Genomic DNA, 26,729 nt, shown 5'->3' on the forward strand with positions numbered 1-26,729 from the left:
CGCACCGGAGGCACTCCCGCGGCGCCCACCGTTACCTGCCCGCCGGCGGGGGATGCCGGCCGGGCCGACCTGCGGCGGGGGCTGAGGCCGGTGCGGCGGGGCCGCTTCCCGGCGCCGTGCGGGGAGGCCGGGTGCCGTCAGCTGAGGGAGCGCCGGGCGCGCCGAGGCGGCCCCGGCCGCTGAGGGGGGCTGGAGACGGGGGGCGGGGGGCTGAAAAGGGGGCTGCGGGGCAGCGCGGCAGCCCGCCGCGGTCCCCCGGGGACGCCGTGGGGGTCCCCGTGGGGGTCCGTGTCGGCCGCTCCCCGCAGCGGCCCCTCGGCCCGGCGGAGCCTGCACCGCGCACAACTCGCCCCCCCCCCCCCCCCCCGCTCCCCGGGGGGCGAGGGGCGGGGGCGAGCACTGTCCCGGCCGGCGCTGATCTTACGCTCCCATTGGCCGCTGTCTGCGCTGACGTCACGATCATGATGAGAATTAATGATCGGAGGCGCTGATTTCATTGTGTGACGCCGGGACCGACCCAGCCGAAACCGGCTGAATCCGGAGCCCCGAGCCCCCCGGACCAGCCCCGCACAGCACGGTAAGCCCGGCGCGCTGCGCAGGGGCGGTGGGCGGGAGCGAGTGAGTCCCTGGGGGGGGGGGGGGGGGGGGGGGAGCCGGGTCCCCGCCCGGGAGGGGCGCGGCGGGCGGGCGGGGAGGAGGAGGAGGAGGAGGAGGATGGTGATGATGATGGTGGTGGTGATGATGATGATGATGATGCCCCTGGGCCGGCGGCCTGGCGGTGGGGGAGGGCGGGCCGCGCGGGCTCGCTCTCGCAGACCCACCTCGGGCGCGCAGGCGCACTGCGCCCTCCCCGGCGGCCCCGCAGAGGCAGGCGCTTGGCACCCGCCGCCGCCGCCGATGGCGAAGTGCGCATGCGTGGGGCCGCTTACTGGAGGAGGCGGGGGGGGAGCCGCCCGCGCCTGCGCTGCGCGCGCGCACTGCTCCGCGGCCCAGGCGGCCTGCGGGGCGGTTGGCGCGCATGCGCTGAGGGAGGCGGCGGGCTGGGATGGTGGTCGGTGTCCGTCCCTCCCTGTTGTCTCTTTCCCTGAGCTCTGGGCCCCTTCTTACCCCTCGCGTCAGCCCTGGGGCAGCTGCTTGAGGCTGGGCTGGTACAGCTGGAGGCTTTTTGGGGGGAGATGGTTGGGGAGGGGTAAGAGGAAAGCTTGGCGTTGCCTTATGGTGTGAGGCGTGCGGGGCCCACAGAGGGGCAGGTGGACACCCACGCGTGAGTGGGGCAGGAGGTGGCCAGCAGTAGGGGATTGTCACGGAACAACTCAAACCTTGTTTCCCGTAAGGACTTCTACCTCTCAGGCCATATCGGCCCTGTTTTGGTGCCGAACGCAGCCGGTCGTGGTGGCAGTTGAACAGGGTGTCCTTTTGCTGTCAAGATTTCAGCCCTCGAGTATTTGGAAGGGAACGAGGAGGAGGAAGCACGCTGGTTGCGCAGTCTGTGGCGTTCTGGGGGGGTGATGGTGCAGGGGAGGTCTTGCCTCTGGAAGCGCTTGTGTTGCACGTGGGCTTGCCCCACTCCAGGGAATAACAAGCAGTCCCCAACCCTGTACGCCCGTGTTCTGTTAGCCTGGGGCTTCTGATATTATAGGTAAGATTGTATGTAACTGACCAAAAGTAGTTCTATATCCGCTGAACTGGAGTCTTGAAGCAGCTCACATCTTCAGAGTAAAACTGCATTTTAGTATTCCTTTCCTTCTTTCTGACATGGGTCTTACGCTTGTGTACGTGCTTAATTTAAAACATGTGGCTAATCCAGTTGCAGTCAGAAGTCCCATTTATATGAGTGAAGTGGGATGGGATGCATAAACCTGCAGAGTTGTGGTCACAGGTTATTATGTTACTAAGTTACTGAGGGCTGTCTAATTTGTCCCTAATAAAAGGCTGAATTTTATAGGTAGGACTGTAATACAATATTACAAATGCTGTACTTAGTGGAGAGGGAAGCAGTTGTGCTGCGAATCACGGATATTTAAAAGTATTTTTACGAGCTGGTCTGTATATTACACTAACCCAACCATAACCATGATCTACTGGACTTACAGTTGTGTAGTCGTAACTATTTTGGCCTGAGTAAGAAAGAGGCAGTAACCTACAAATTCGGATTATTAAACATTGTTGCTTGATGTACGTCCAGTATCTCCACACGTGGTGTGTTTGTTGGTTGTTTTCTTTCCATTTGGGCTGTGCAAAAAACTGTGAGCTTTTGGCAGACGTGGAAAGTGAATTAGGTGATCGCCGGTACAGTTCAGGTTTTTAAAGCTGTAGTAATAGTGTTACTACTGCACTCTTGTTTTATTTGTGTATATGGTAGCTTTCTTATTATAGTTGCAGATTTATATTGGTGCCGAGTCTTGTTATTTTGTACCACTGGAGATCTGCGGAGGGAAAGAAAAAAAGAAATAAATTGAGGAGTGTGCTGATTTTCTTGTTGTACCTGTTATGGATGAACAGACCAAAACAGCAATAGTCCTACAGGCTCTTATGAGATGACTTTTTTCCAAACAAATGCTTGTTTGATGCTGAGGTTGAAAAAAATAAAACCTCTCAGAAACTGCTTATTCCCTTTTATCACTATGTGTTAATCCCTGACAGTTTTATAGTGTTTTATACCATAAAGATTTTTACACTTAGTTACTTTGTGGTGGCTTGTACTCCAAGTGAATTATTTTTATTATTAATTATAATTTCACATCCAAGACTAGTTTCTGTTACTGTTTGAAATGAGAGGATTATCTGTAAGTTTTTATTCCCTATTTTTCAAATTAATTAATATTAAGGTAGCATTCTATAAAGACTTACCTTGTAAGTAAGTTTACTTGGTTCGGCAATCTTAATATTTAGAGACTTTTTGACATTAACACTATAATGCTATACATTGGAGGCAGACTTTAGGCCACAGAAATTTTTTTTTCTTCTTATGCTGCTGCTTTTTTTTTTCTTTTTTTTTTTTCTCTCCAGATCTTTCAAGTAGTCATTGCAGAACAGCTAAGTAACTCTTGAATTTGGGGTTTTTTTTCTAACCAGGGGATCATTGATACAGGATTATTCCCATTTTCTTATTGTTCTTTCTTTTGTAGTAGTCCTTGATACCAAGTTGTTTTCTTTAGTTTCTAAAAATACATCTCTGGGCTTCACCAGGTCTCCCTGGAGAGATTCTTAACTTTGGATGTTGAATAAAGTAACTAGAGTGGAAGGAGTAGGCATTTGCAGCAAACTGCGTGGGATAATTGTTATATTAAGTACCTGTTTCATGAAGCAAATGTGCTACACTTCAGAAGCAAACTCGGCTTTAGTTCTTCTGTGTTCTCCCCTCTCCACTTGTGCTCGCTCTTGCCACAGAAAGGGAAGGAAGGTGGATACTGTGGAAAAAGTTGCTCAAGCAGCTAAAGAAGTCTGAAGAAGTTCAGCCGTAAGAATAACCTTAATCTCATCTGACGAGCCAATGTGACGGGTCGCAGTGTGTCAGTAGGATTGTCCTTCGTGAGGCTTGTACTCAGCAGTCTTGGAGAAGCAGAAGGGCACGGAGTTCCTGCCTTCGTTCTTATCACTTACCGGCCTTAGATCTCTCGCGTGTCCCCAGTGCCTGACTTAGCACTTGGACTACATTTTTGTCTCCCGAACCACCGCATATAGCAAAGGGATTCTTCTGCTACTATGATAATGTGTTTTTTAATTAGTATCCAGTTTAGAAAGGGAATGAAGAACAACATCTTTGTATTGATGGGTTTACAGAAGGTTGAGGGGTGTGAGACCACCAAAGTGGAAAGCTGAATGATGTTAGTTGGCCTGGAAGACATAACAGGGGTGAAGGAAGTACTTACAGGAAACCTGCTTTTTCATTTGTCGTAGATTATTCTCTCCGCTGTCACATAGACAGCAACATACTTGGCCAAGGCTACCTTATTTTATCAGCAGAGATGGCAGAATTTGAATCCTTAAAAATACTGCTTTGCTACCTCTGTCTTTTATTGAAATGAAAATATAACTTACGTTCATGGAATCTCAGTTTGCGTAATGCTTTGCCTGAATTTTGTTAAATTTCACAGGGTTCTTTTCTGCAACAAACTCTCTTTTCAGTGCCAATATGTTGCCAACCAACTGGACACCTGGCTTCCCAAAAGCTCAGATGCATGTTTTCTAAGCTTGGCAAGTCAAGATTGAAATGAAATTATGATAAAAATCCATGTGGATTTCTAACTTGGAGTCTGAGGTTCAAGACAAAGGTGAGAAAGCCTGAAGAAACTGGAGTGCTTCGTAGGTACACAAATTGGGAAAAGGAGTTTATTTCCTTTGAAGTTACTGAGATTGTCTTGAGTAATACTGAGTCCATTATGAAGGCATACGGCCTGCTGATTCCCTTGATACTAATGTGGCTACCTTAATGCTTAGTATCGTCAGCACTTTGTAAGTTATGTCCCATATTAAAGAAAATGTAAGAATATACAGGTAATACTTCTCAAAAAAAAAAACAAACCCCAAAGCCAAAAAACCAAAACCACATTGTAATCCTGTGATGAATATACCCTGTATTAATTTGTCTCAGAGACAGTAGCATTATGTTCTTCCAGATGTTTGAATGCTCAGTGTACTTAATGTAGATAAATTGCTAGGTCTGACAGGTATGGAAAGTGAGCAAAGCTTGTTGCCTGTGGAGGTGGGCTATGCAGAGGCAGCGCTTCATGGATTAATGTGGTGGCTTTGGACTTTGTGGCTTTCTGATGGAGCTTCCAAACATTTAGTAACTGTTTTTTTTCAACACTGTTTTAGGTATTCTAAGTAAGTACTTAAGAACTGCTGATAGCAAACTGATTTCCATCTGGACTTTACAGATTACATACTATCAGTAAATTTTTAACCTGCAAGAGAAGGAATATTGCCAAATGTTCTACACACTAGTATGAAATCAGTATGCCAGTTATTGTTTTGTCCTACAATATTGAGATTGAATGCTTGGAGATTATTACTGCTATTTCTACTTCTAATAGTAATCTTGTGATCTTTTATACCTAGTTAGAGATTATTATATAGGCAGTTAAAAAGCAAAGAAACTGTGATTCTTAATTTCCTTTCTCCTGTTCTGTGTAATCCAAGATCTTCATGCAAAGTCATATTTCCTGCCCAGCTATGACCAGAGCACGCGTCTTGTGAGGTTGTGCTACATCTGCAACCCAAATAGGAAAAACTGCCTTGCAGCTTCCTGGGGGGCGGATGGGTTCACTGGGGGCTTTGTTTTAGGTATTAGTGCAGTATGTTGAGGTTATCTATTGCTTATGCGCTGCGTGGAGCTTAAGGTCTACTTGTTAATAACCATGTTATACCAAGCAGCTGTAGGGTAGTTCAAAGTATTATGGGATGTAATAGAATGGCTTGTTGTAGTGGGCCTGTGGATCCAGTGGTTTGGTTGGTTTGCTCTGAGTTTAATATTTTGAGTAGAATTGGAACCAAGTTTTCTGTTGGACAGATGTAGCTGCCTGCATAGCCCTGCTGAACAGTATGTGTGTGGTCTGGTTTATTCCACAATTTGCCCCTAAATTTCTGTTGCCTCTGGTAAAAGGCAGTTTAAAAAAAAAAAAAAAGAATTAATTAATTGGCAGAGCAGAACGAATAAGATTGATTTACAGAGCAGGATAGGTAATGATATTTTAAGAATATTTTAATGTCCCTTCTGTAGTTTTGGTAAATGTGCATGTGGATGGATGGCAGTGGGAAATGATACAGAACTGCCTACTGACTTAGGATTCAGTATACTTAAAAACCAACTAAACAAACAAAACTATTGATAAATCCTCACTTGCTTATTTGAAAGTTTAGATGTTGGAATGTAAACTCAAGTTATGCGTCAGCTTCCATAACTCTGTGTTTGTAGGGTCCTGCAATGTGTTTATTTAAATCAGTTTCTGATGGCCTCCGCGCAGATCCTCTGAGCTGTGCTTGACTGGATTCAAGGCAGAAGTTACTAAGGAATCGTACCAGTATTTTGGCTGGCAGGTGTAGTTTACAAGTGATTAAAATAAACTGCAAAAATGAGTTGCTTATTAAACCAGACCGTGACCTCTCTTGAGCTTAGCTAGGCGAAGTCTGTCATGCAATGTATATAGGTTTATCTGAAGATCAAGAGACTTCCTCAAAATGCTCCACCCTGTCCTTATCTAAACTACAGATGTCAAACACAACAATGAAAGTATTCTAACACAGAAGTGGCTTTGGATACAGAAATCCACATAATTAAAAAATGTGTTAAGCACCTGATACACATCTTCACTTGCAGGTCATCAGGTCTGGTTCTAAAAATTTATCTTGCAATTGGAGGAGTCTTCATCGCAGTTGATGAACTATTTGGAGAGCATGCTTCTTTTTGATGAGCCTATGTATAGAAATGCTGGAGCTATTGGATGACAGACTTCATCTGGATCTGGAAAGATAGAAGGTTCATAACTTATTTCTGACGGAAGTCATTTGTGGGAACTGATCTCAACTGAATAAAACAGGACCACTGGTACTGAAAGAATAGTAGACACAGAAGTGTAAGCTGCCTCCTGCCAATCCTGCAGGAGGAAAAAGAATCACAAAATTAACTCTTGCTTATTCTTTAAAAGTGACATAAATCAGTTGGTGGCTGCATCATCATGCATATCCACATGGGAGATCTGAAGACAGTTCTTAACTTTATAAAGTAGGTTTTTATGAACTTTATTGATTTGTTAATGGGCTAATAATTGTCTCCTCTGTTGCTTGCTATAAATTTCTTTAAACAGCGGAGTATTCAGAGCAAGAGTCTCCTTTGCCCAGCTCTGACTGTGACTGAATACACATTCTGGGGGAGGCATAACTCTGGCAAAGCCTGACTTGTAATGCAGCTGGTAGTGCTGCATTTAATAATGCACTAGATTGAGAGGGTGAATTAAGAATTGGGAACAGAGGTAAAAATGTGATTGAAAAATCATCTTCTGGTTTTAGTATTATTGAAAAGAAAACAGTAATATTTTACAAGTTGGTAGTTAGTGATTTTTCTCTTGTCTGTTGACATTCAGAGGAAAGTAAACTCTGAAGTCAGAGCTCTGGCCTACAAGCATTTTACTCCAAATCCTAGATATCTTTTTCTTTATAGAGGCTTGTTGAACTGTAATATCCGTTACCATTACATAGTATAATCATCTTGATTAATAACGCGAAAGGAGTTGGGTGCCTGCTCATGCTTTTTGAGCCCTTAATAATTTTATTTGGTCTAAATTAGAAGCAGTTCTTGCGCAAAGATTAAGTATATTGCTACTCTCCTCTTTTCCATCCAAAATTTCCAAACCTGGTAACTAAAAGCTTGGTAGCTACAAAGGGTTCCCTCACCCCCTTTAGTTTCCTACAAGATGATGGTATGGTTTCTTATTCTTTAGTTCATTCTGCATTATTTTGATACATGTACTGAAAGTATTAAAAATAACTTGTGGCTGGTGACTGTTTTGCTTTCTGAGACATGAGGTCGGATGCAATGCAGGTTGTTCCTGGCCAGCACTTGTGGTGTCTCAGCTGGCAGCCTCCTGTTTGGGACAAGATAAAGGCCCCGTTCTGGAAATACTGTGATGATGGGGCTCTTCTTTTCTTACATATAACCAGAGGATTATATTCTTTGCCTGTACAGACCATATAATGGGCATAAAAATTCAGTTTGCCATTAGGGAGTCTGTTCTGTACTTGCTAATACTCGGCTGTTTGCCTTTTCCAAGGTAGGGCATAAATTTTCGTGCGTAACAAAGCTGTGCTTGGTTTAACGTGTTCATCAAACCGCTGCTGAAGAGGCTGCCTCATCCCTGGCCATCTCCCGCCTCTGCCGTGGCCCAGTATAGCCCCGTGCTGACCAGTGTGACCAGTGGGAGTGCTGCTCCCCGGCTGGGCCCTTGGGTGCCCGCTGGCCTGGACGGCAGCGGAGCGGCTGCCCGATCCCTGTCTGCCCTGTCCCCATACAGCGAAGTGCTCTCCCGGGGGGACCCGGTGCTGAGCTGGCTCAGCAGACTGCAAACAAGACCCCAGGAGTTGCTGTTAGCCTGGGAGGAGCATGGGTCTCTTCACTCTGGTTGAGCCTGCTGAAAAACTCAGCCCTGCTTCGGACAAAGCGAAGGGGCAGGAACGCATCCTGCGGTCTTGTAGCCAGCATTGGCTTATACCCCTGTAAAACAACCCTTAAGTGTTCTTAAAAAGCCTGATTTATAGCCTCGGGGTATAGTTTCACAGTAGCTTGAACCTTTCTAAACGAGGGCTGTGATTTGGGTGGTCCCTCGTTTCTGTTAATATTAGAGCGTTAGCATTGCAGTGGGCTGGACCAGAACTGCCTAAAGCCCTTCTCTTTGGTTTTTTTTTCCCCAGTTAGTCTTCTGTTCTGGTTCTTGATCTTTGTGACTTTGCAGCTGGGAAGTGCCGGCGCTGACGCAGGAGCAGGAGTAGCATGACTAGCCATAACGGAGTGTAGGATTTGCTGAAGTTGGAGACGGTGGAAACTTTACTTGTGCCAAACAGTCATCTTTATTTTATCTGACATTTTGTCTCTTTTTTGTGGTAGGGAAGGGGAAACAGACCTGCCAATATTGTTGGAGCTGCTGGTGTTACTCTGTATTGCCTAATGCCTTTATTTTTTTATTTTTTTTTAAGGGAGAAACTTTTTCTTTGAAACTAGAGGCTCTTGGACGTAGCAACACAATGTAATATTTACTTATTTTTGAAAAGCTGTCAGTGTTGTTCCAAACATGTAGTTCATCTGTTCAACTTGAGTCCATCACAAAGGAATCACTAATGCTGACTGTAACAGGTTTTTTTGGAAAGTAAGTAAAAGTGTTGGTCAAGGACTCTGTAAAAAAAACATGTCAACGCTTAGTGTTATCACAACAAGCATAAATGAGAGGCTGTGCATTCTGCAAGTATTACAGTTTTTATTCCAACTTTCAGAGTATCTTCTTTTATTTTTAGATGAATCTGCGTTCTGTATTTACTGTAGAACAACAAAGGATATTACAGCGTTATTATGAAAATGGAATGACAAATCAAAGTAAAAATTGCTTTCAGCTCATATTACAGTGTGCACAAGAAACTAAACTGGACTTCAGTGTAGTCAGGGTAAGTACTGAGGCCTTCCAAATTTGTATGTTAAAGTTATACACATTCATTTCTTTACATAAAATATCTGTAGAGGGCTGGAGTCTCTAACTTCATACGTGTCTTAAATCAGACTTCAGTATGTGTGTGTGACGTTCATTTTTATCCAGTGAGTCTGTTTATAGTTTGTTTTCGCTGAAATGTCTTCACATGATTGCTGTATTTAGCAGGGGCCTGGATTGCACAAGGAGCGATTTTTGTTTGGTTGGTTTGGTTTTTTTGGGTTGTTGTTTGTCTTTTGTTGGTGATATTATGGTTTGGGTTTTGGGGTTGGCTTTTTTTTATTCATTAAATTGCAAATTAGTTTGCCCTGTAGAAACCTTGTGCAATGTATTGTATCAAAGAAAGGTCATGTTATTAGGGAACTATTCTTAAGTTAAACAAATTTCTGTAAGCTAATGTATTTGGGGGAATAATTGTAGAAGTATTTCTTTTAACACACTCTGTCACACTTGTATTCCATGTCACAATCATAAATATTGTGGTCCCTCATGATTATTTACAGTGAATACATTCTTTTCTTATAAAAGAAGAATGTCACTAGTGCTAACGGGAGCTCTTCCAAAGTCTGTGAATTCCACAGGAAGGGAAATAATAATCCCTTTGTGAAACACTAGACAACAAAATGGCTGTTGTCTCAGAGCAGAAATAGAAATCATGAAGCGTTAGCTGAAAAAATAACAACAGTAGTGGAACCACTACAGCAGGAGTTGCTGCAACACTGGACACTGAAGAGGAAGAAGTAAGACCAGTTGAGTTTTTTTTTAAGTGGTATACCAGTGCTGTATTGACAATAACAACCCCTCCTGCTCCCTAATTCTTACCTGGATTCCCCTCCCTCAAAATACTCTGAAAATACTAAAACTTACTTTCTCAGCTCTAGATGGTGGGAAGTTCTGAAAGTCAGCCAGAAATTCAGACTCCCTGGAACAGACAAACAGTTGTAACAGGAATCTGGATGCTGATGATGCAGTCAGGGCCTGTTTTTCTATTTTTATTCTGATTGAAGGACCTAGAGGAGGCAGCCAGTCTCTTCTACTTGCAGTTCTCATTCACTCTCCGTCTTCATGTTTCCCTGTCCCTCTCTGTTTCCCTTACTGCAATAATGTATCATAGCCTTTCTCCTTTAGTTTTCTGCCCTTACTGAGCCCTTATTTGCAATACTTAAACTTTTTTCCTGCTTGTGAAGTGCAATGGAAACAGACCCAGCATTTGTCCTGCATTTCTCATATTTTTGCACGATCTTAGCTTTCCTTCTTTACAGCCCTCCTTTCTGCCTCTCCTAATCCTCCCTTTTCTTCTTTTTTTCTTTTTTTTCCTATAAAACTCTTGGACAGCAGTTAGTACTTCTTTGCACCATGTCTAGCAAAATGATACTTGGGTTGCAGCTGGCACTTGCAGATATGACTATAATAGGAACACGAATTCCCTAAATGTAACAGTTATGATTCAAATGTCATAAATCTATGAATATATTCTTGCCCTAATCAGGATTTCTGTAACCTTTTCCCATAGAACTACATCCAGTCTTTCCAATCTTGAGCTGTGTTGGAAAAAAGAAAAGTCCTATTTATTATTTGATGTAAACCTCTACAGATTTTTTTACTGCAATACATAAAAATATGTTCTTCCTTTCAAAATTAGGAAAGGTAGTAGAGTTACTCCTGGGAAAAAACCCTGTCCCTCTTCAAATTTAATAGAGTTGTATTCTAGCTACATCAGGTTTGAAGGACTGAAACCAGGCTATTAATATTAGTATACTTCTGCTGGTTGCTTGTTGTGTTTACATGAAATGTGAGCAATGCGACTTGAGGAAGTGCAGAAGTTCTCCAAGTCTGATTTTCACAGTTTCACTGAGTGCTGGGAGCAGTGATCAGGGAGGTGGTGTGGGGTTCTCCCCATAGTACAACAGCAGATATCAGAAGAGTTACAGCTTCGTTATTCTTTTACACATCTTGAAAGATTTCCTGAGGACGCTTTATTTTCAGATTTAGGGTGGACCTTCTGGTCAAAACTAATGGGCAGGCACCACTGACAGTCTCTGTGGTGTGTATCTGGATTGTGGGACAGTCTGAAGTTCCAGCTCTGCCTGAATCAAACTGGGAATGTAAAATCAGGCTCTCTTAAATTCCAGGTAATTTTCTTAACAGCTGGACTTTTGATGTATCATCTCTTCTGGGATCTTCTCCTCCTCCTAAATAATAGTTGGGAACTTCAGTAATGCTTCCAGTGTTAGAGAAAGTGCTCCCGAAACTTACTAGTTGGGGAACTTGATTGGAACAAAGATTTGTGTCTGTTTTCTTGAGATAGTTTGTACTTAATGACTCCTCTGTCACATCCGAAATTAATACCATGACCACCAAGCTAGTAACGATGTGGAGCTTCCCTTTCGGTCTAAGGATATAGTTTTACATAATTATTCTCGGTGCTAATGTCTCACAGCGCTAAAAATGGGAGGTTTTGTACTCTTTCCCTTCTCCCAGCTGCACAATTCTTTCTCTCTTTTCTTCTTGTGCTGATCATCTCTTGCATTTATTCAGTTTCAGAATAACCCAGTTAAATTTGCTAACCTTACCAACTTACGGTCTTTTTTTTTTTTTTTTTTTTTTTCTTCTAATTCAGTTTTATGCCTTTTGGGGGAGTTGCACTTGCTGATCCTTCAGGTGGGTGCTTTTGGATAAACGGTGGGAGTAAGAAGCTGGGGACATGGTCAGGAGAATGGGACTCTTTCAGCAGTGGCAAATCTGACTTGTGCTGTCTCATGAAACTGTAGTTTAATCCCAAGTGAATAGTAGTGCTAGTAAGTTATTTACATTTCTTTGAATGCATTTCTTTTCAGGAAAATTGTGAGGAAGAACTTCAGATTTTAATTCTATACAGGTGGAAAAGTTGAGAATGAAATCTCTTTTCCTGGTCCAAAACCTGCAGTGTCTCTATTATAATTATAACTTCTATCTTGAAAGTTTATTGACTGAGCAGAAATTTAAAAAAAAAAATTGATCTTCTAAATTTGTTTTATGCAATAAAGTAACTTGATCTGTGGCTATAATTTCTGTATTTAAACTTACTTTTGAGAAGAAAAATTTTACCACTAGTAACAGATTTTATTGCATGCAACAAATCATGCCTTAGATTAGGCATTTTGTAAAATTTGACACCAAAAATGAGTAGAATGGAATGGAGACTTCAACATGCTTCTATATGGCAGGGATGCGTATTTTTCTGTAGAAAAATCTGTTTACTTCCTTAGCAGGTATCTGTATGTGAAGAAAGCTTTCCTCCCTTCATGTGATGAGATGGAAACCCAAGATAGGTACTCAGTGCAGTTTGCTTGTAATGGGGTGAGGGAGTTTATTGATTAAATCAGCTGGTTTGGGTTGCTGAACGTTGAGATCTTGCTTCGGTTTGGTTTTAGGTGTGTAGCAGATGACATCCAGAGTGGTGCAGAAAACTGTTTCACCGTATCTCTATATGTGTATCTGATCCTTTTAATAACCAGCATAAGCAGATGCAAAAGCTTATTTTTCATTCTTCGGCACTTGTATCCTGCTCGCTTGTGCCCTCACATTAAGTACAGACATACTGTGGTGAAAGAATTGAGCAAGTCCTGTCTCTCTGATCATGAAAGTTGCCAGGAATAGTTATGCTTCCAGTGTTAGAGCTGGTGCTTCCACCAGATCAACTCTCTTTATCTTGAAATACTGAAGTTAATGTTTCCCCTTCAGTTCTTCTAGCTATATCTTAATGTGTTACTTGCAGGACAGGCTTTCCTGTGTGTTTGAAACAGCAGTACATTTTAACCTGTGCACAACTACCACAGTACCTGCATTTTCAATTTTTACCTCTACTAGCTTTTACACAAAACCATATACTGTCATTGTCACTTTCAGAAATGTCCGTAATAGCAAACTTCTGTTGGAATCTAATCCCAGTAGTCTTAATCTTGTCTATCAGTGTCTTTCAAAAGCAGGTTTTGACATCAGATCGTGGTTTGTGCAGCTGGTAGGGGAGGAATTAGTCCATACGTCTGAATACTTCACAGAATTGTTTTGTAGTTGTCTAACAGAAAGAGTTCTTTTTCTTCCTCTCATCTAAATTCAAGACTTGGCAGTTTCTGTTCAAGGCAGTTTTGAAGGTCATATCTCTGTTATTTGGTTGCAAAAGTTTAGCTACATATCTCAGTGACTGTTCTGCATCCCAAGGTGCTAAATATTAAAAACTTAAAATTGGAGGAGTTACAACGGTGTCAATGAAATAAATCTTAAGGGTAACTTTGGGACAGGAGGCACGATTACAGTCTTAGGATTTTTGAGAAACTGGGACTTTGGAATTGAGACTGGGGTTCTCATGTGTATTGGTGTATGAATTGCAAGCATGAGAGGCATGGATTTCCACCCTGTATTGTTCAGGCGCTGCATAATCAGTAAGTGATTTACATATTTGTAAACTTAGGTCTCAACTTGAACATTTAACATTTCATCAGATCTGCTTGAAAATAGAATTGCCTAATTTTTCTGCTTATTTAATACTTTTTGTTTGTTGTCGTTGTTGTTTGTTGTTTGCAGACGTGGGTTGGCAATAAACGAAGGAAGATGAGCAGCAAGAGTGCTGTAGAATCTGGAGGCACTCCCCCAGGGACTGTCCCTACTACTCCCTCAGTACCTCCAGAAGCAGCAGTTAGAAATGTGGTAAATATTGCTCGATCCCAAAGTCAGCAGTCTTCTTGGACCTCTTCTAATAACGATGTAATAGTTACTGGTATATACAGTCCTGCTAGTTCATCTGGTAGGCAAGGATCCACCAAACAGACAAATGCTTCAATGGCAGACATACATAAAACCTCTATTCCACGACTACCAGGAAAAAGTGATACAGAGTTTCAGCAGCAGCACATCCCTATAGGACGACAAGTACCACATTGTAAAAATGCTTCCCTATTAGTAGGGGAAAAGACTATTATTTTATCTAGGCAAACAAGCGTACTGAATTCTGCGAACTCCATATATAGTCACACTAAAAAAAGCTATGGTGGTTCTTCAGTCCAGACTGCAGAGTTGGTGTTACCTCAGAAACCGATGATATGTCACAGACCCTGTAAAGCTGAACCCGTGGGCTGTCAAAGGTTACAAAAACCAGAACATGCAGCTCTCGCATCGCATGTGCCCCCTGGACAAAGGGCTAATACCAGGGACCCTTCTTGTAGCACGCAAAACCTGGAAATACGTGAAGTGTTTTCTCTGGCGGTTACAGATCAACCTCAAAGAATTGTGGGAGGAAGTGCAGCGCAGAAGCATTGCTCGGTGGAAGGCACCTGTCTGTCCATTGCGATGGAAACTGGAGATGTGGATGACGAATATGCTAGAGAAGAAGAACTAGCATCCATGGGAGCACAAATACAAAGCTATTCAAGATACTGTGAAAGCAGCAGCTCTGTTCGAGTAGAGAACCAAAGTGCAGCCTTGTCCGGGCCAGGAAGAAATGTGAGCTGTAGTTCACAGATGGTGAATGCCAGGGACGTGCCTGACAATATTCTGTATCATAACAGAGACTATCATTTGCCTGCACGGACCTCATTACACACAACATCCAATACATTATATAACAGTGCTAATCCATCAAGAAGTACCTTTTCTCCTCATTTTACATCTTCAAGTCAACTGAGGCTGTCACAAAACCAAAATAATTACCAGGTAATCCATCAATTTATCTGTCTTCAAACCTGGAAGACAAGGTTGTAGATAAGCACTGTTTTCTTTGAAAATTGGTAGCTGGTAAGCGATAGGTTCGCCTTTCTGCAAGCTGCGCTCCTTTTACATCTTTCAGTAGATATAATTCCTTCTTAAACATAAGTGCAGGTAAGACCGTAGTATGGTAGCACTCTTATCTGTATAGCTGAGCCCATGGCTGCAGTGGGTAGCTGTATGTTAAAGATCAGTGTGGGCTTCATAGATTCAACAAAACAACTTTGGTTACAAGAGGATGATACCTACGACTGCTGAGGCATGCTAAAGTCTGTGTTGTCCTGACATGGCTTGCCAGCACATGTCACAGCGATACCCTTGGTTTTTCCTCTGTAGGCATACTTTGCATGTGGCACAGGGCAGAACATGGGATCATGCTGTCATTTGTGTGCTGTACAGTTGCTTGCCCTTATTAATGTCAGCTTGGATTAGCTCTTCCATCAGCACTGCCTGTACCCCCTGTGCAGATGCCAATCTCTTGGACCCGTTTTCTGTTAGGGATTAGGATCTCCTGCAAGGTGGTTAAGATGATGGGAGATGCTAAATGAGCAAATATTCTTCCTCTCCCACAGCATCTAATTCAAATATCGCTTTTACATTCAATCCCATTATTTCCTCATTCTGTAGTAGAGTCCCTTCAGTGATACTGAGAGGGGAAAATTAAATGCAGATAATTGAAGAACTAAAAGATGTTCAGAAGAAGCTATGACACTGATACGCTTACATTTTTTTATTTTTTGGTATAACTAGAGGAGGAATAGTTGTGCAGGAAACGTCCAAATTGATTTTTTTCATGGATTTTTATGCCATCTGGCACAACATAGTCTAGAGACACTGAGATAAAAGTCTTAAGACTGACAGGATGTGATACTGCGTGTGTTCCGTTTGTGCATATGCCTGTTATTACCTTTTTAATTTATCCTGAAAGTGAACCATGTAAACAGCATACCATCTTTTCTTGTGCATTGCTCACTACTATAGGGAGCAATACTTTGTGAAGCATTTTGTGTTTGGTTTTTGTTTGGTTGGTTTTTTTTTCTTTTTTCTGACTTGTTCCTATCTCATGAGGATTTGAAAGAAAGCTTTTGTGTCCAAGTGCCACTTTTCACCAGAATTATTGCTTTTCTTGGTAAACCTGAGGTTTGATGAGCATATATACTCTGGAGTAGATTCTATGTAGTAGATGGGATGGACGTCTGCAATTCTTATTTATAGCCTTTTCTAAGCTGAGCACTTTAGACGAGATGTTCTTCCCTTTCTTCCTTCTCAGATAGTCTGTCAGTATTGCCTATTACTGTTCTTACTTGAGTTATAAAATTCATTAAATGCTGTTTACTTTTGACATCCCAGTTTCATAGAAGAAGAAAAGCTGTAAATGTGCACGTCTGTTCAATAAAGGGCTGGTAAAACTGCAAAAGTGCAGACGATAGTTAAGGAAATTTTTCTGAAGTTTCATGAAGTGAAATACATTATTGATACCTGCAGCTGTGTGCTCTTGGTACTTTATTTCACTCTTGAAAAAGCATGAGTGAGATGTATTTCTTACTGCTTTTTTTAATTCTTAAGTGAAATTTGAAATAACTTTGATTTGGGATTTTTTGAGGGTAGGGGCAAAGTCTTTTTAAACAGCTGGGAACAGTTCATGGTAGGTGACATTTTATCTGTTCATGTGGTGTGGTACGGATCAGAACAAGATCTCTGTAACTTTGTTTTGGGTGGTTTTTTTCCTTCCCTCCCACCCCCCTACCCCCCCCCCCCCGTTATAATGACGTACCTATTTTTTTTTATAAGTGAGGAATTCATCTGTACCCTGTTTGACTTCCACACCTGTCTCTCAGAGACCCTGTTCTTTGGATTGGGATTGCACCTTAGACTAAGGGAGCTCCTGTTTCCTGTGGTATCCCTTGCTGTTCCAGAGCTTTAAACCTTGGAAAAACTGGCCAGGTTGCTATTAATTCACTTATTCCCGTAAGCATGCATGCTGTGCACCTCTGAGATGACACTCTTCAGTATTAGAGAATTTATAAGGGAGGGCAAAAGCTGTGGGGTCAGAGCATGTAGTATCATGGCTCTGTGGAAGCTGCAGAGGAATACTGTCCTACAGCCTGGCTACGTGCCGTCGTACCTTGAAGAAACGACAGTGCTGATTTCTCCAGATCACTGCATTCCTTGCTGAGAGTTTTTAGCACGTTCCAGAACAATGCAAAAGCAAGTTCTGTATCTTAAGAGGTGTTAGTGTGTGAGAGTGATGCTTCCAACGCTCATTTATCACGTTGACAAGAGAATTTCACCTACTGCCTTCAAAGTCATGTGTAACAAACAGTGTACCCCGCTAGGCTGATAACATATTTTGTTGAAATCATCAGTTCTGCACTAGTTTAAACCCCTCCTCCAAGTCCTCCCCTTAATTTTAAGTCCAGTATGACTATTTCATGTAGCTTACAGCTTAATAATATTTATATATTCAACTTCCAGAGACATAGATTTCATAACAGGTGCTGTCTGAATTCTTCTAGTCTTATGCAGGATGACACTTCTTTTGTATGCAGTCAGTTTCTGTTAATGTTATTGCTTGTGTTTAGTTAATTTATCCATCAGTGTAGGAATGAAATCCTTAAACTTAGGGAAATCTTCCTAAATTTAAAAACAGATTAAACCAGAGCTACATGGTTATTGAAGTAGTTAAACATCCAAGCAGATGCTTCTTCAAAGTCAGGACTGTGTGATTTGTGTTTTAATGAAGTAATTACTGTCATGTATTGGTGGGGTATCTAATTAGCAATTAGTTATAGCTTCCTTACTGGTTCAATTAATCAAATTCATGTTAGTGTAACTTAAGAGTAAATTTAATAAAGTGATCAATTTTAATGCCTGAGCAGTTTCAGTAAACAAATTGTTCAACCTACTTGCTTTTCTTGGTTTGGCTTTAAGCGTATTGAACTAGAGAGGCTATTCTTGCTCTTCCTCAAGGCTGAATCGTGATTTAGTCTTGGTTTTCTTTCCCCAACCCTAAGGGACAAAAATACTGTTGAAAGTATGTGTATTTTTAATTACTTTGTTATACACACTGAAGCACAGTTATCTAGTTTAGCCCTGCCTTCTTCAAGGGAAAATCTTAAGCCTTGCAGCCAGTATGTCAGAATAGTGTCTAGATATATTATATACTTATTTATTTGTAAGATTCACTTTGAGGATGCTACTTTATATGAATGAGCTGCAAGTTTGCTTTATTTAAGAAACGGGAATCCGTTTTTATTTTGTGGGGGCTTTTTAACGTGTCAGAGCAATTTGTTTACTTCCCTAGGAACTTTGGAAGACAAGAGGAGGACTTTCTTGCTAACTTTGGGCAGTGCACCTTTTTGCTAGTGTGACCAACATGGTCTTCTCAGAAGAGACTTGAATAAACTGTTTTGTGACTCTCATTTTTGTAACAGAAGCGGAGTTACCTTTGTCACAGGAGTTCCTCCACTTTATTTCTGGGATGAAATACTTCCAGCTGCATGAGTGGGGAGAACCTGGGGGGCTCTGGGGAAGACAGCAGCTGTGAGCAGGCTGCAAAAACACTGCGTATGGCCTCAAGTAACGCTGGGACACACAGCAACCAGGACTGGGTTGGGGCTCTTGGTTTGTTCCAGTGCACTGAATTTGGGACAGTAAATCTACAGGTGAATTGGGAAAAGATTTTGTAGGGACCTCATCTAGTGTAACCACTTTAATTAAGGTAACAGCACTGGCAATACACAAGTCTTGCTGTACCTTTGAACTTTCTTTAGCATCTGCCAGAGTTGCAATTTGAGACACAATATCTTTTCTGAGACAAGCATTTCAGGTTGTCATTTTTGCAACTCACTGTAGCTTCCCAGTTGGACTAGGACTGGAGTTACCTGTGGATGCAGGATAACTCTCCATCTCACTCAAAAAAGAAACCCAAATGTAAAAAAAACCCAACCCTTGTGCCTTTTTTATAGAACCAGTTCAGAATACTCGCATGCATGTTGTCTTTCAAGTAGTTATATTGAGATAAACTTGGTTGTATTTGGCATCACGCCTATCAGAACTTGTGTGCATTTGTCTTCCAAGTAACCGTTAATGCTCTGCCAGACTGACTGCTTTTATTCATGTAGAAAAGCACTTTTTTCTGTAGCCCCACTTTAAATTTGTGAATAGAAGCCATCTGGGTGGATACTGAGGATGCATTTACAGCAGATTCTGTGGTGTGAAGCTGTTGTGTGGGATATAGAATTGTAATAGACCTAACTTGTTTATACAGAATTTCTAAAATGTGTGTGTGCAACTAAGAAATTAATATTTTAGACACAAAAGCTGATGTAAACTTGCCCTTAGGGGGGAAGGGTGTTCATTTCTAGCCCCTGTCAACCTGCCTTGTGCTGTAATAAGAAAGTGTCTGACCTTAGGTCATCTCCAAGCGCTTCCAGCGAAAAGCTTGAAGAATAAAAGTATCTTATGGCTTGTACACTAGACAAAGTGTACCAGGTATTCTATATTTGGTTATGCTCATGCTACAAGATTCATTAGTAGAGCACTTCGCTAATACAAAAACTATTAGCGTAGTTTGATACAGTCAGCAGAAGTGCGGAGATTTTTCTTCCTCACATACATAGTGTGTATAATGATTTGAGATTGATTAATCTCTCGAGAGCTATGTTTAGTCTCTCAAGCATTGGTTGTCTGCAGCAGCAGATGAACATGGAATCCTAAATAAGCCTAAAATATTCCAGGCTGTGACACATTTCAGATGGCCAGGAAAAACAATCCAAGATTATTATTTAATAAATTCTGACTTCTGGGAATGATGGAGAAGCAATGGGAATCAAGGCAGCTAACCTTTGTCTTCATACCCCTTGCCCTTCCTTCTCCTACCTGATGTCCCTAGTTTTTCTGCTAATATGCAAATCCTTAACATCTGACATTGAATAGCTCAGTTACTAATGTGATAGGTTTTTTTCTGAAAGTTTAACTCATGTAATTGAAAAATATGTGACAGAAGTTCTGTCAGACATTGGCCCCTGTCTAACTCCAGTCTGCTTAATCTTACCAGTTTTGTGACGCATTGAAAGTGAGGAACACAAAACTTGTGTTCTGAAATACAAGTTTTGAGATAGCAAAAGTACAGAAACACCCGCGTTGCCGTCGTGTTATCTTACCCTTACCCTTTGTTTTTAGCCTTACAACAGTAAGGCTATGTGTGACTTTGTTTTGCTTTTAAATCTTAACCTGTTTTAAAAACGTTCTTATCAGAATTGAATGCACAATACTGAAGTCTTCTGAAAGCTGCTCAGTATTTGGTATTATAGCAACCTAAGCTGTTGTTATTTTCTGTTCTGTTTCCTCCTTCCCCTCTACAGATTTCAGGAAACCTTACCGTGCCTTGGATTACAGGTTGTTCCAGAAAAAGAGCGGTAAGTATATCTCCATATAAGTATCTAATGCATCAAGTGAAGGAATGAAAAGCTTATAAAAATGCATTTTTGAAAACGTTTGTTCTATTTATATTGTGTGGGGTTTTTTCCCCTCTATACTTTGACTAATACAAACATTGTCTGCAGGTACAATGTTTCATTTTAATGTAAAGTTGATGTATATCTTTAAAAGCAGGTCAAGGTCATAATCCTGTGTCAAGTAATGTGATACCCAGATATATGAATAGTGTGATTAGCTGAAATGTAACATCTGAATTGATAAGGACTGAGAGTTTAGAGCTCAGAATAAGTTTTTTATATTGAAAGTGAAATGATTGTTAATTGAGGCAACCGAATGCTTAAGAGAGTAGCTCCCTCTTCAGCTACTCTGCACATTCACAGAATTAGTCCACGCTACCTGTAGTAACTTTATCAAGTCTAATTTTATCCACATATATGTCATTTCATATTAGGCAGAATCAGCCAAGTTGGTGTCCTCAATTCACAAATGACTCCAAACCATAACACGCGGTATGAAACAGCTTTTGTCAGGAAAATACCTCTGTCCAACTCTTTTGTTTGATTACTGTTCAGCATTTCCATTCAAGAGTAGTCTGCTAGCTTCTCTTTGAAGAGCATGTTGATTCTGCTTGCTTACCATGAAAAGACACCCTAAGCCTGCAGGTTGGATGGTACAACCAAGCTTTCAAGAAGCTGTTAGATATTAGTCCAGCTATATCAGAAGCAATAGCTAGGGAGATGGCTATCATGATAACCAAACTTATCCCATCAAACCCCCCCAAACCATTGAGCTGTGAGTGTCATGTGTGCTGCTTTGGCAATGATGTCTAGGTAATGGAAGAAGCTTTCCTTGCCTTCTCCTCCCTTCTGTACCTGGTACTTTTTTCTTTTTTTTATTATTTTCCGTTCTTCTGTTTAATCTTCAAAAGGTGTGAGTTTGGTAGCATTTCCTGTATAAGTAGGAGTCTAAGGACCACCACATTAATTGTGTTTTCTCTCAGGCTTTTGGTAGCTGTTAACTGTACCACACTTATAGTTTCTGCAGACTTTGGTAGTATTGCTTATTTCTGTTTATATAGAGAACACTTTATAAGAGCATATCCCAGAGGAACCAGTACTTTTATACAAATCCTGTTGTTGCTTATTCCGTCTTTTTTTTTGTTGGTTTTTTTTTCCTGAGTCCTAGTTCTCTTGAGTAGGCTTTTTTAAATGTAGCCCTTTTCTGGAAGGCACCTTCCCTCTATCACTTAATGACCTTTTAAGACACCAAGCAGCTGGTGAGTGTCCCAGAGTACAGTTTCACTGTTCGGCTGAGCTGATTTCACAGCACATCACTGTTGAAAGAGGGAGGTTTTCCACCCCCCCTCTCTACTGGTGCACTGCCGCCCCATCCATAGCACTGGTGCTAGTATCTAATTGCAAGGTAATCCAGGTCAAGCGTCTGACCTGTCAGATGCATACTCTTCTGCTGAGTTTGTCCTTAGTGAGTTGAATGTACTTGCTGGGGATCAGACGAGTGCCAGAGCCAGCTCAAAGTTGGCAGCAGGAGCATGTGGCTGGGAGCAGTAAAGGGAGTGGGGCATGATGCTGTCCCCTACTTTCCAGCACTGGATAGGTTGTTGAGGCATGGTGGTCGTGCTAGATATCTGACACAAGCTGTAGAATAAATTTCTGCAGTAAGTTTACAACCTTCAAGGATGTGGAAGTGCCTGTTTATTAAGGATGGTTATTAGGGAATTCTTTTTCCTTAGACCTTTACTCCTGTGTCTTTGTTAATCAATAAAATGCATAAAGCCTGTTGGTTAATACAGTCCCATTTGACAACATCTGTTTCCAGATTGTGGATGCACTTTCTCTGATTTGAATGCATAATTAGCCTTCTTAAGGAGACAAGTTTAGGAATTGGCGCTCTAAAACTGCTGTATACACACAGGTGTAAGAAAACAAAAAGAGAGAAAAAGCTCCTACTTCGTAGGAAACTTCAGTTTCAGATGTGAAAGTCTTTTGAAGAAAGACCGTGAGGGAACAGAAATAGAATGGATACAGTTGTAGAACTGCGATTATGGCAATTACTGCCATTCAAACAGTAAAAAGGCTAATCTGTACTTTGTTTAAAGTGGAGAAGATAGTCCTTTAGATGCTCTGAATTTTTAATCTTTTGCCTTGATGTTTTGTTTTCCTTGCCCTGTCCTTCAACTGCATCAAGAGAGAAATAAAAACTGTGCAGTTCTGCAGAAACTCTTTCTAGTCTGCTCAGCTATGCTGTAAGATGACGTAATCGTGACTGTTAATGAATATTAGTCTAGAAATATCACCCTTTCAGTTATTCATGAGAATGTCTTTGGAAATTACAGAGTTCTGTATTCAGTCATGGTGCATGTGCAATGCATTGGCCTTTACAAATGCATTGATTTTTGGTTTTTCACAGGGTGGTGGAAGGGTAACAAGGATTCAAAAATAGCAGTGAAGATACTGGTTGAAGACAATTAAAAGGGGGAAAACATATTTGCTTTTGTCCTTGCATTTAAGTCTTGAGTGTAATAACTGTGCTTCTGTTACATGTCATCTGATGTCTTAGCAGAATGGTTAGTGTTTATGGTAGCTATAACTTGGTATGCTAACTATGAAAACCATTTGTCACATAGGTGTTGAGTCTAGGTAAGCTGTGCCTGGCTTAGTTGTGAAGTTTTATTTTTGGGGGGAGAGTGGGGGTTTGGGTTTGCTTTTTTTTTTTTTTTTAAATGTCTAAGTAGAAACTGTTCTAGTGGTCTTAATATAAAGTCTGAAACACAAAGTCATTAAGAGAGCAGATTAAGGTCTTATAATTATTTCTGCCCATCACCCTTCAGAAGCAGGCATAGTAAATCACATGGTATGTAGCATGGGTCTTGGATGGGATTTTAAATGAAACTTAAGTTGTCTTTCATGTTAACGTCTGGGCTAGTTCATGCAAGGTTTCAATGGAACACTGCCCTCAGTGGAGAAACTCACGGGGGAGCTGGTCTTGTATTTTCCCCCTACCTGGAGCAACACTGCATTGTAGTGATGGCTTCAATACCTTCCTGAACAGTGAACTGCTGCACTTTGGTGGAACTTCTGCCATAGGTAGGTTGGCTGAATCTGCCTAGAGATTCAGCTTGGGGTCTCTGGCCTCTCCATCTGGCATGTATTTTGGGGGTCAGATACCTGAAATGAGTGGAGAGTTCCTGTGTTAAATTTTTATTTTTAAATTGCTTTTTCAATATTGACTATTTGAATAAAATTCTGGAGATAGTGGCATTAAAGTGCTCGCCTCAGAGTCCTGCCTGTCACAGAAAGAGTACAGTAGATGCACTTTGAATCAGGTAAAGGAGCTGGTCAGTGTGAAACCTGCCACCAGTTGTGCTGGCACAGCTGTGGGCATGGGGAAGACAGCCGGATTGTGTGGAGGAGACTAGGTGGGGGAGATACATCAATATAACTACTAAAGAAAATACCTTATTGGACTACGGTCTATAAGTCTCATGCAAACTGTCGGCTGCCGCTGTAAGCCCACGTGCGCTGGAGGGAAAATATCTTACAGTGGCTTTTAAAGTAAAATAAGAACCCATAGGGATTAAAGCTACCTAAAGTCAAAGTGTACCTTAGTTGTACCTTTTGTTTTAAAATTATACCAGTATTAACTTGTGAAGTTCTCTTAACCTGTTTGCATTCCTCTCCTCTAGAAGGGCAAGGGGAAGAAAACTGTATTTTAGTCAAGATGGTTAGAGCATGTCTGAGTAAGGTAGTTGGAGTCTTCAGCAAGAGAGACAGACAAGCCAACCTGAAGATCTCAACAGGACTGAATTGTGAACACTGTCCTTGTTCATGTTTTCTGTGTCATTTGGATAACCCGTTAATGTTTTTCCTCTTTCTGTGAAATATTTCACCACATTATCTCAAGGTATTTCACTTTGTTGATGTTTACCTTAGATAATAATAACATGCATAGCATGTCATGACCTTCTTGCTGTGAACAGCACCTTTTCACTACTCCCAACAGCAATCCTTCAGTTAATGCAAAGAGAAGGCAAGTCTTACCATCATTTCAGACAAAATACATCTTTTTATTATATGTCATGCTGCACCTAAGTTCCACAGATCACCTAGGCTTATTGTACGCTGTGACCCTGCAGGCTGGAAATATGTCATATCTGGCCAGGAATTGGAAAAGCAGACTTTGTAGTCAAATGTGAGGAAGACATTAATAGGTTAAGTAAGAATCATGATAATAACTGTCTAAATATCAGTTTACTTTGCAGCTGAATGTTCACTACTTAACAAACCAGTTCAGAATCTCAAGAAGAAGGGTGAGTTGTCAGTTTTTGTGGATTGGAAGTTGGTTTTGGAAATTATGGAGTGAGATGACTGGAGTTTAGAGTGTAATTTTTTGACTAGACTATTCTATTGCACTAATATCTCTTTCTTTTTTTTCCTTTTTTTTTTTTTCCTTCTTAGCTGTGTTTGGTTAAGAAACACATATTAACAGAATATATGTAATTTTGGCTGAGTGTTGAAGCAGTTACAGCTCTTTTCAAGCTGTGGTACTATGAAATATTTATTAGTCCTGCTTCCACCGCAGCAAACTTCAAGCTTACACAACCAGTGGGAAAAGATGCAAAAAATCTCTCTTCCAGAAATCTTAACAGTTTGTGCACTAGCAGTATGTTAGCAATAATAGTTTAAGGGTGCCTTCAGATGCTGTTTGGCTTGCAGTCCGTTTCCAAACACCTTTTTGTCTGAAGGCTGTGCAGCTTGCTGCTGTATCTTCTGCTCTGAATGAAGCTGGTAGTAGCAACTCTTTCCTAGTCATTTGCTTTGCTAGGGGCCTTCAGGTACATTTCTTTGTCCTCAGAAGATTGAAGGTATCTCGTGATGGGTACTTATCTGCTCACGTGATGAGAGGGGACCTGTCAAGTCTCAGGGAAAGGCAGTGTCTAGATACCAGCTCTCTGAATTGCTCTGGTAGTTATGGCCACCAGTTGCCTTTCATTTTTTTTCCCTGGGGAGAACCATGCGTGGCCTGGGAGTCTTTAGGGCTTTACTGTGTGGAAATGCATGCAGTTTCTGCCTGTCTGTGGAAAGTATGGTTCTTTCAAAAATGCTTCCGATTGCACTGCTCCTGCACGGGCAATGTACACTGTGTATGAGCATCAGTGTCTAGCCAAAGCAGCAGGACTGCTTCTGTAGCAGGAGACTGGGTATCACTGAACTGGGGGACAGATCTGTGACTGTTGTGAAACCTGAACTTAAAACCCCAAACTGAAGGAATGTGTAATCTGGCGTAGCTTTAATGAGGTTAAATATGCTGGTAGTGTTAAGGGAAATATAGACCCTCAGAATTTGTGTATGGGCAATGAAATCAAGAAATAATAAACTGAAGAGTAAGAATAATATTAAATGGTGCAGATGGGAAAGGGGGAACATATGTGTGATGATTGATTCAGAAATAACTATTATTACATACAAATAAGATCCTGAGATATGAATTGATAATCCTCTGAAAAGATCAGTTAAACATTAAGTAGTGTCAGAGTTCAGAGAGCTGAATGCTGGCATCATTAGGAATGGCGAACAAAGTAAGCTAACACTATGCTTGTATAGAAGAATCCAGGATTTGTTCATACCTTGAATGCTGTGTCCACTTCTGATCTTCTCATTCCTCCCAAAATATAACAGAGAAGCAGTGACAGTGATCAAAGGCACAGAACAGCCATATAGCGAACAACCAAATGGGCTGTATCTCTTCAGAGTTGAAAAGAAGTGACTGGGAGGGAGTGGAGAAGTGTGATGGAGAGCTTTAAAAATATGAAGAGTGTGGAGAAGCAGATACGGACTTACTTGTTCCAGTGTAAGAGTAGGTATCAAATCAAGCTAGCCTTAGATTGGCTCAAAAGGAGATTGGACGTGTTTGTTTAGGGTAACTTAAAGTAAGAAGTGCCTCCAATTTATAAGATACTGGGATTGCTAGGAAGTAAGTGTCACTGTTTGTCCTAGTTTACTTTTTACTAAACTTTAAAGAACCTTTAAAATACACAAAAAAAAGTATTACTCTGAGATTTCTTGCTGTTTCTCTGTGATAGAGTTTCTGAGCGGTAGTGACTAAAATTTGTTGTGAGAGGTTTGTTTGCTAGAAATAACCATTACCTTAGAACATTTCATCACAGAGCATCGGAACTGAACTGTTGATTTAATATGATTTCACTGAAATTTAAATAAACATAACTTTTTGTTAGCAACGTACAGTGCTCAGCCGCAGCATAAATGCAATAGTTATTACATTTATGTTAAAGCTCTAGTTCTTTCATTTTTTAATGTCTTTTATTAATAATCTGAAGAC

The 26,729-nt window shown here is 41.3% G+C and overlaps 1 protein-coding gene across 4 annotated transcripts in view; it reads left to right on the forward strand.

Annotated features, from left to right (window-relative positions):
* Positions 1 to 213: 213 nt before the first annotated feature.
* The window catches only part of HDX (highly divergent homeobox), a 56,004-nt gene continuing 29,488 nt past the window's right edge, over positions 214 to 26,729 (forward strand). Inside the window, exons 1-6 of one of the 4 annotated variants that reach the window (XM_052813562.1) lie at positions 214 to 577; positions 4,129 to 4,274; positions 8,689 to 8,858; positions 9,004 to 9,150; positions 13,755 to 14,879; positions 20,297 to 20,350. In XM_052813562.1, coding sequence (XP_052669522.1) covers positions 9,004 to 9,150; positions 13,755 to 14,879; positions 20,297 to 20,350 — 1,326 coding nt within the window. In that variant the 5' untranslated portion in view covers positions 214 to 577; positions 4,129 to 4,274; positions 8,689 to 8,858. The remainder of the gene's footprint in view (positions 578 to 4,128; positions 4,275 to 8,688; positions 8,859 to 9,003; positions 9,151 to 13,754; positions 14,880 to 20,296; positions 20,351 to 26,729) is intronic. The other 3 variants (XM_052813560.1, XM_052813561.1, XM_052813563.1) reach the window with 3 other exon arrangements.

Source organism: Harpia harpyja, chromosome 18 (genome assembly GCF_026419915.1).
Source record: "Harpia harpyja isolate bHarHar1 chromosome 18, bHarHar1 primary haplotype, whole genome shotgun sequence".
In the NCBI taxonomy this organism is placed as follows: Eukaryota; Metazoa; Chordata; class Aves; order Accipitriformes; family Accipitridae; genus Harpia; species Harpia harpyja.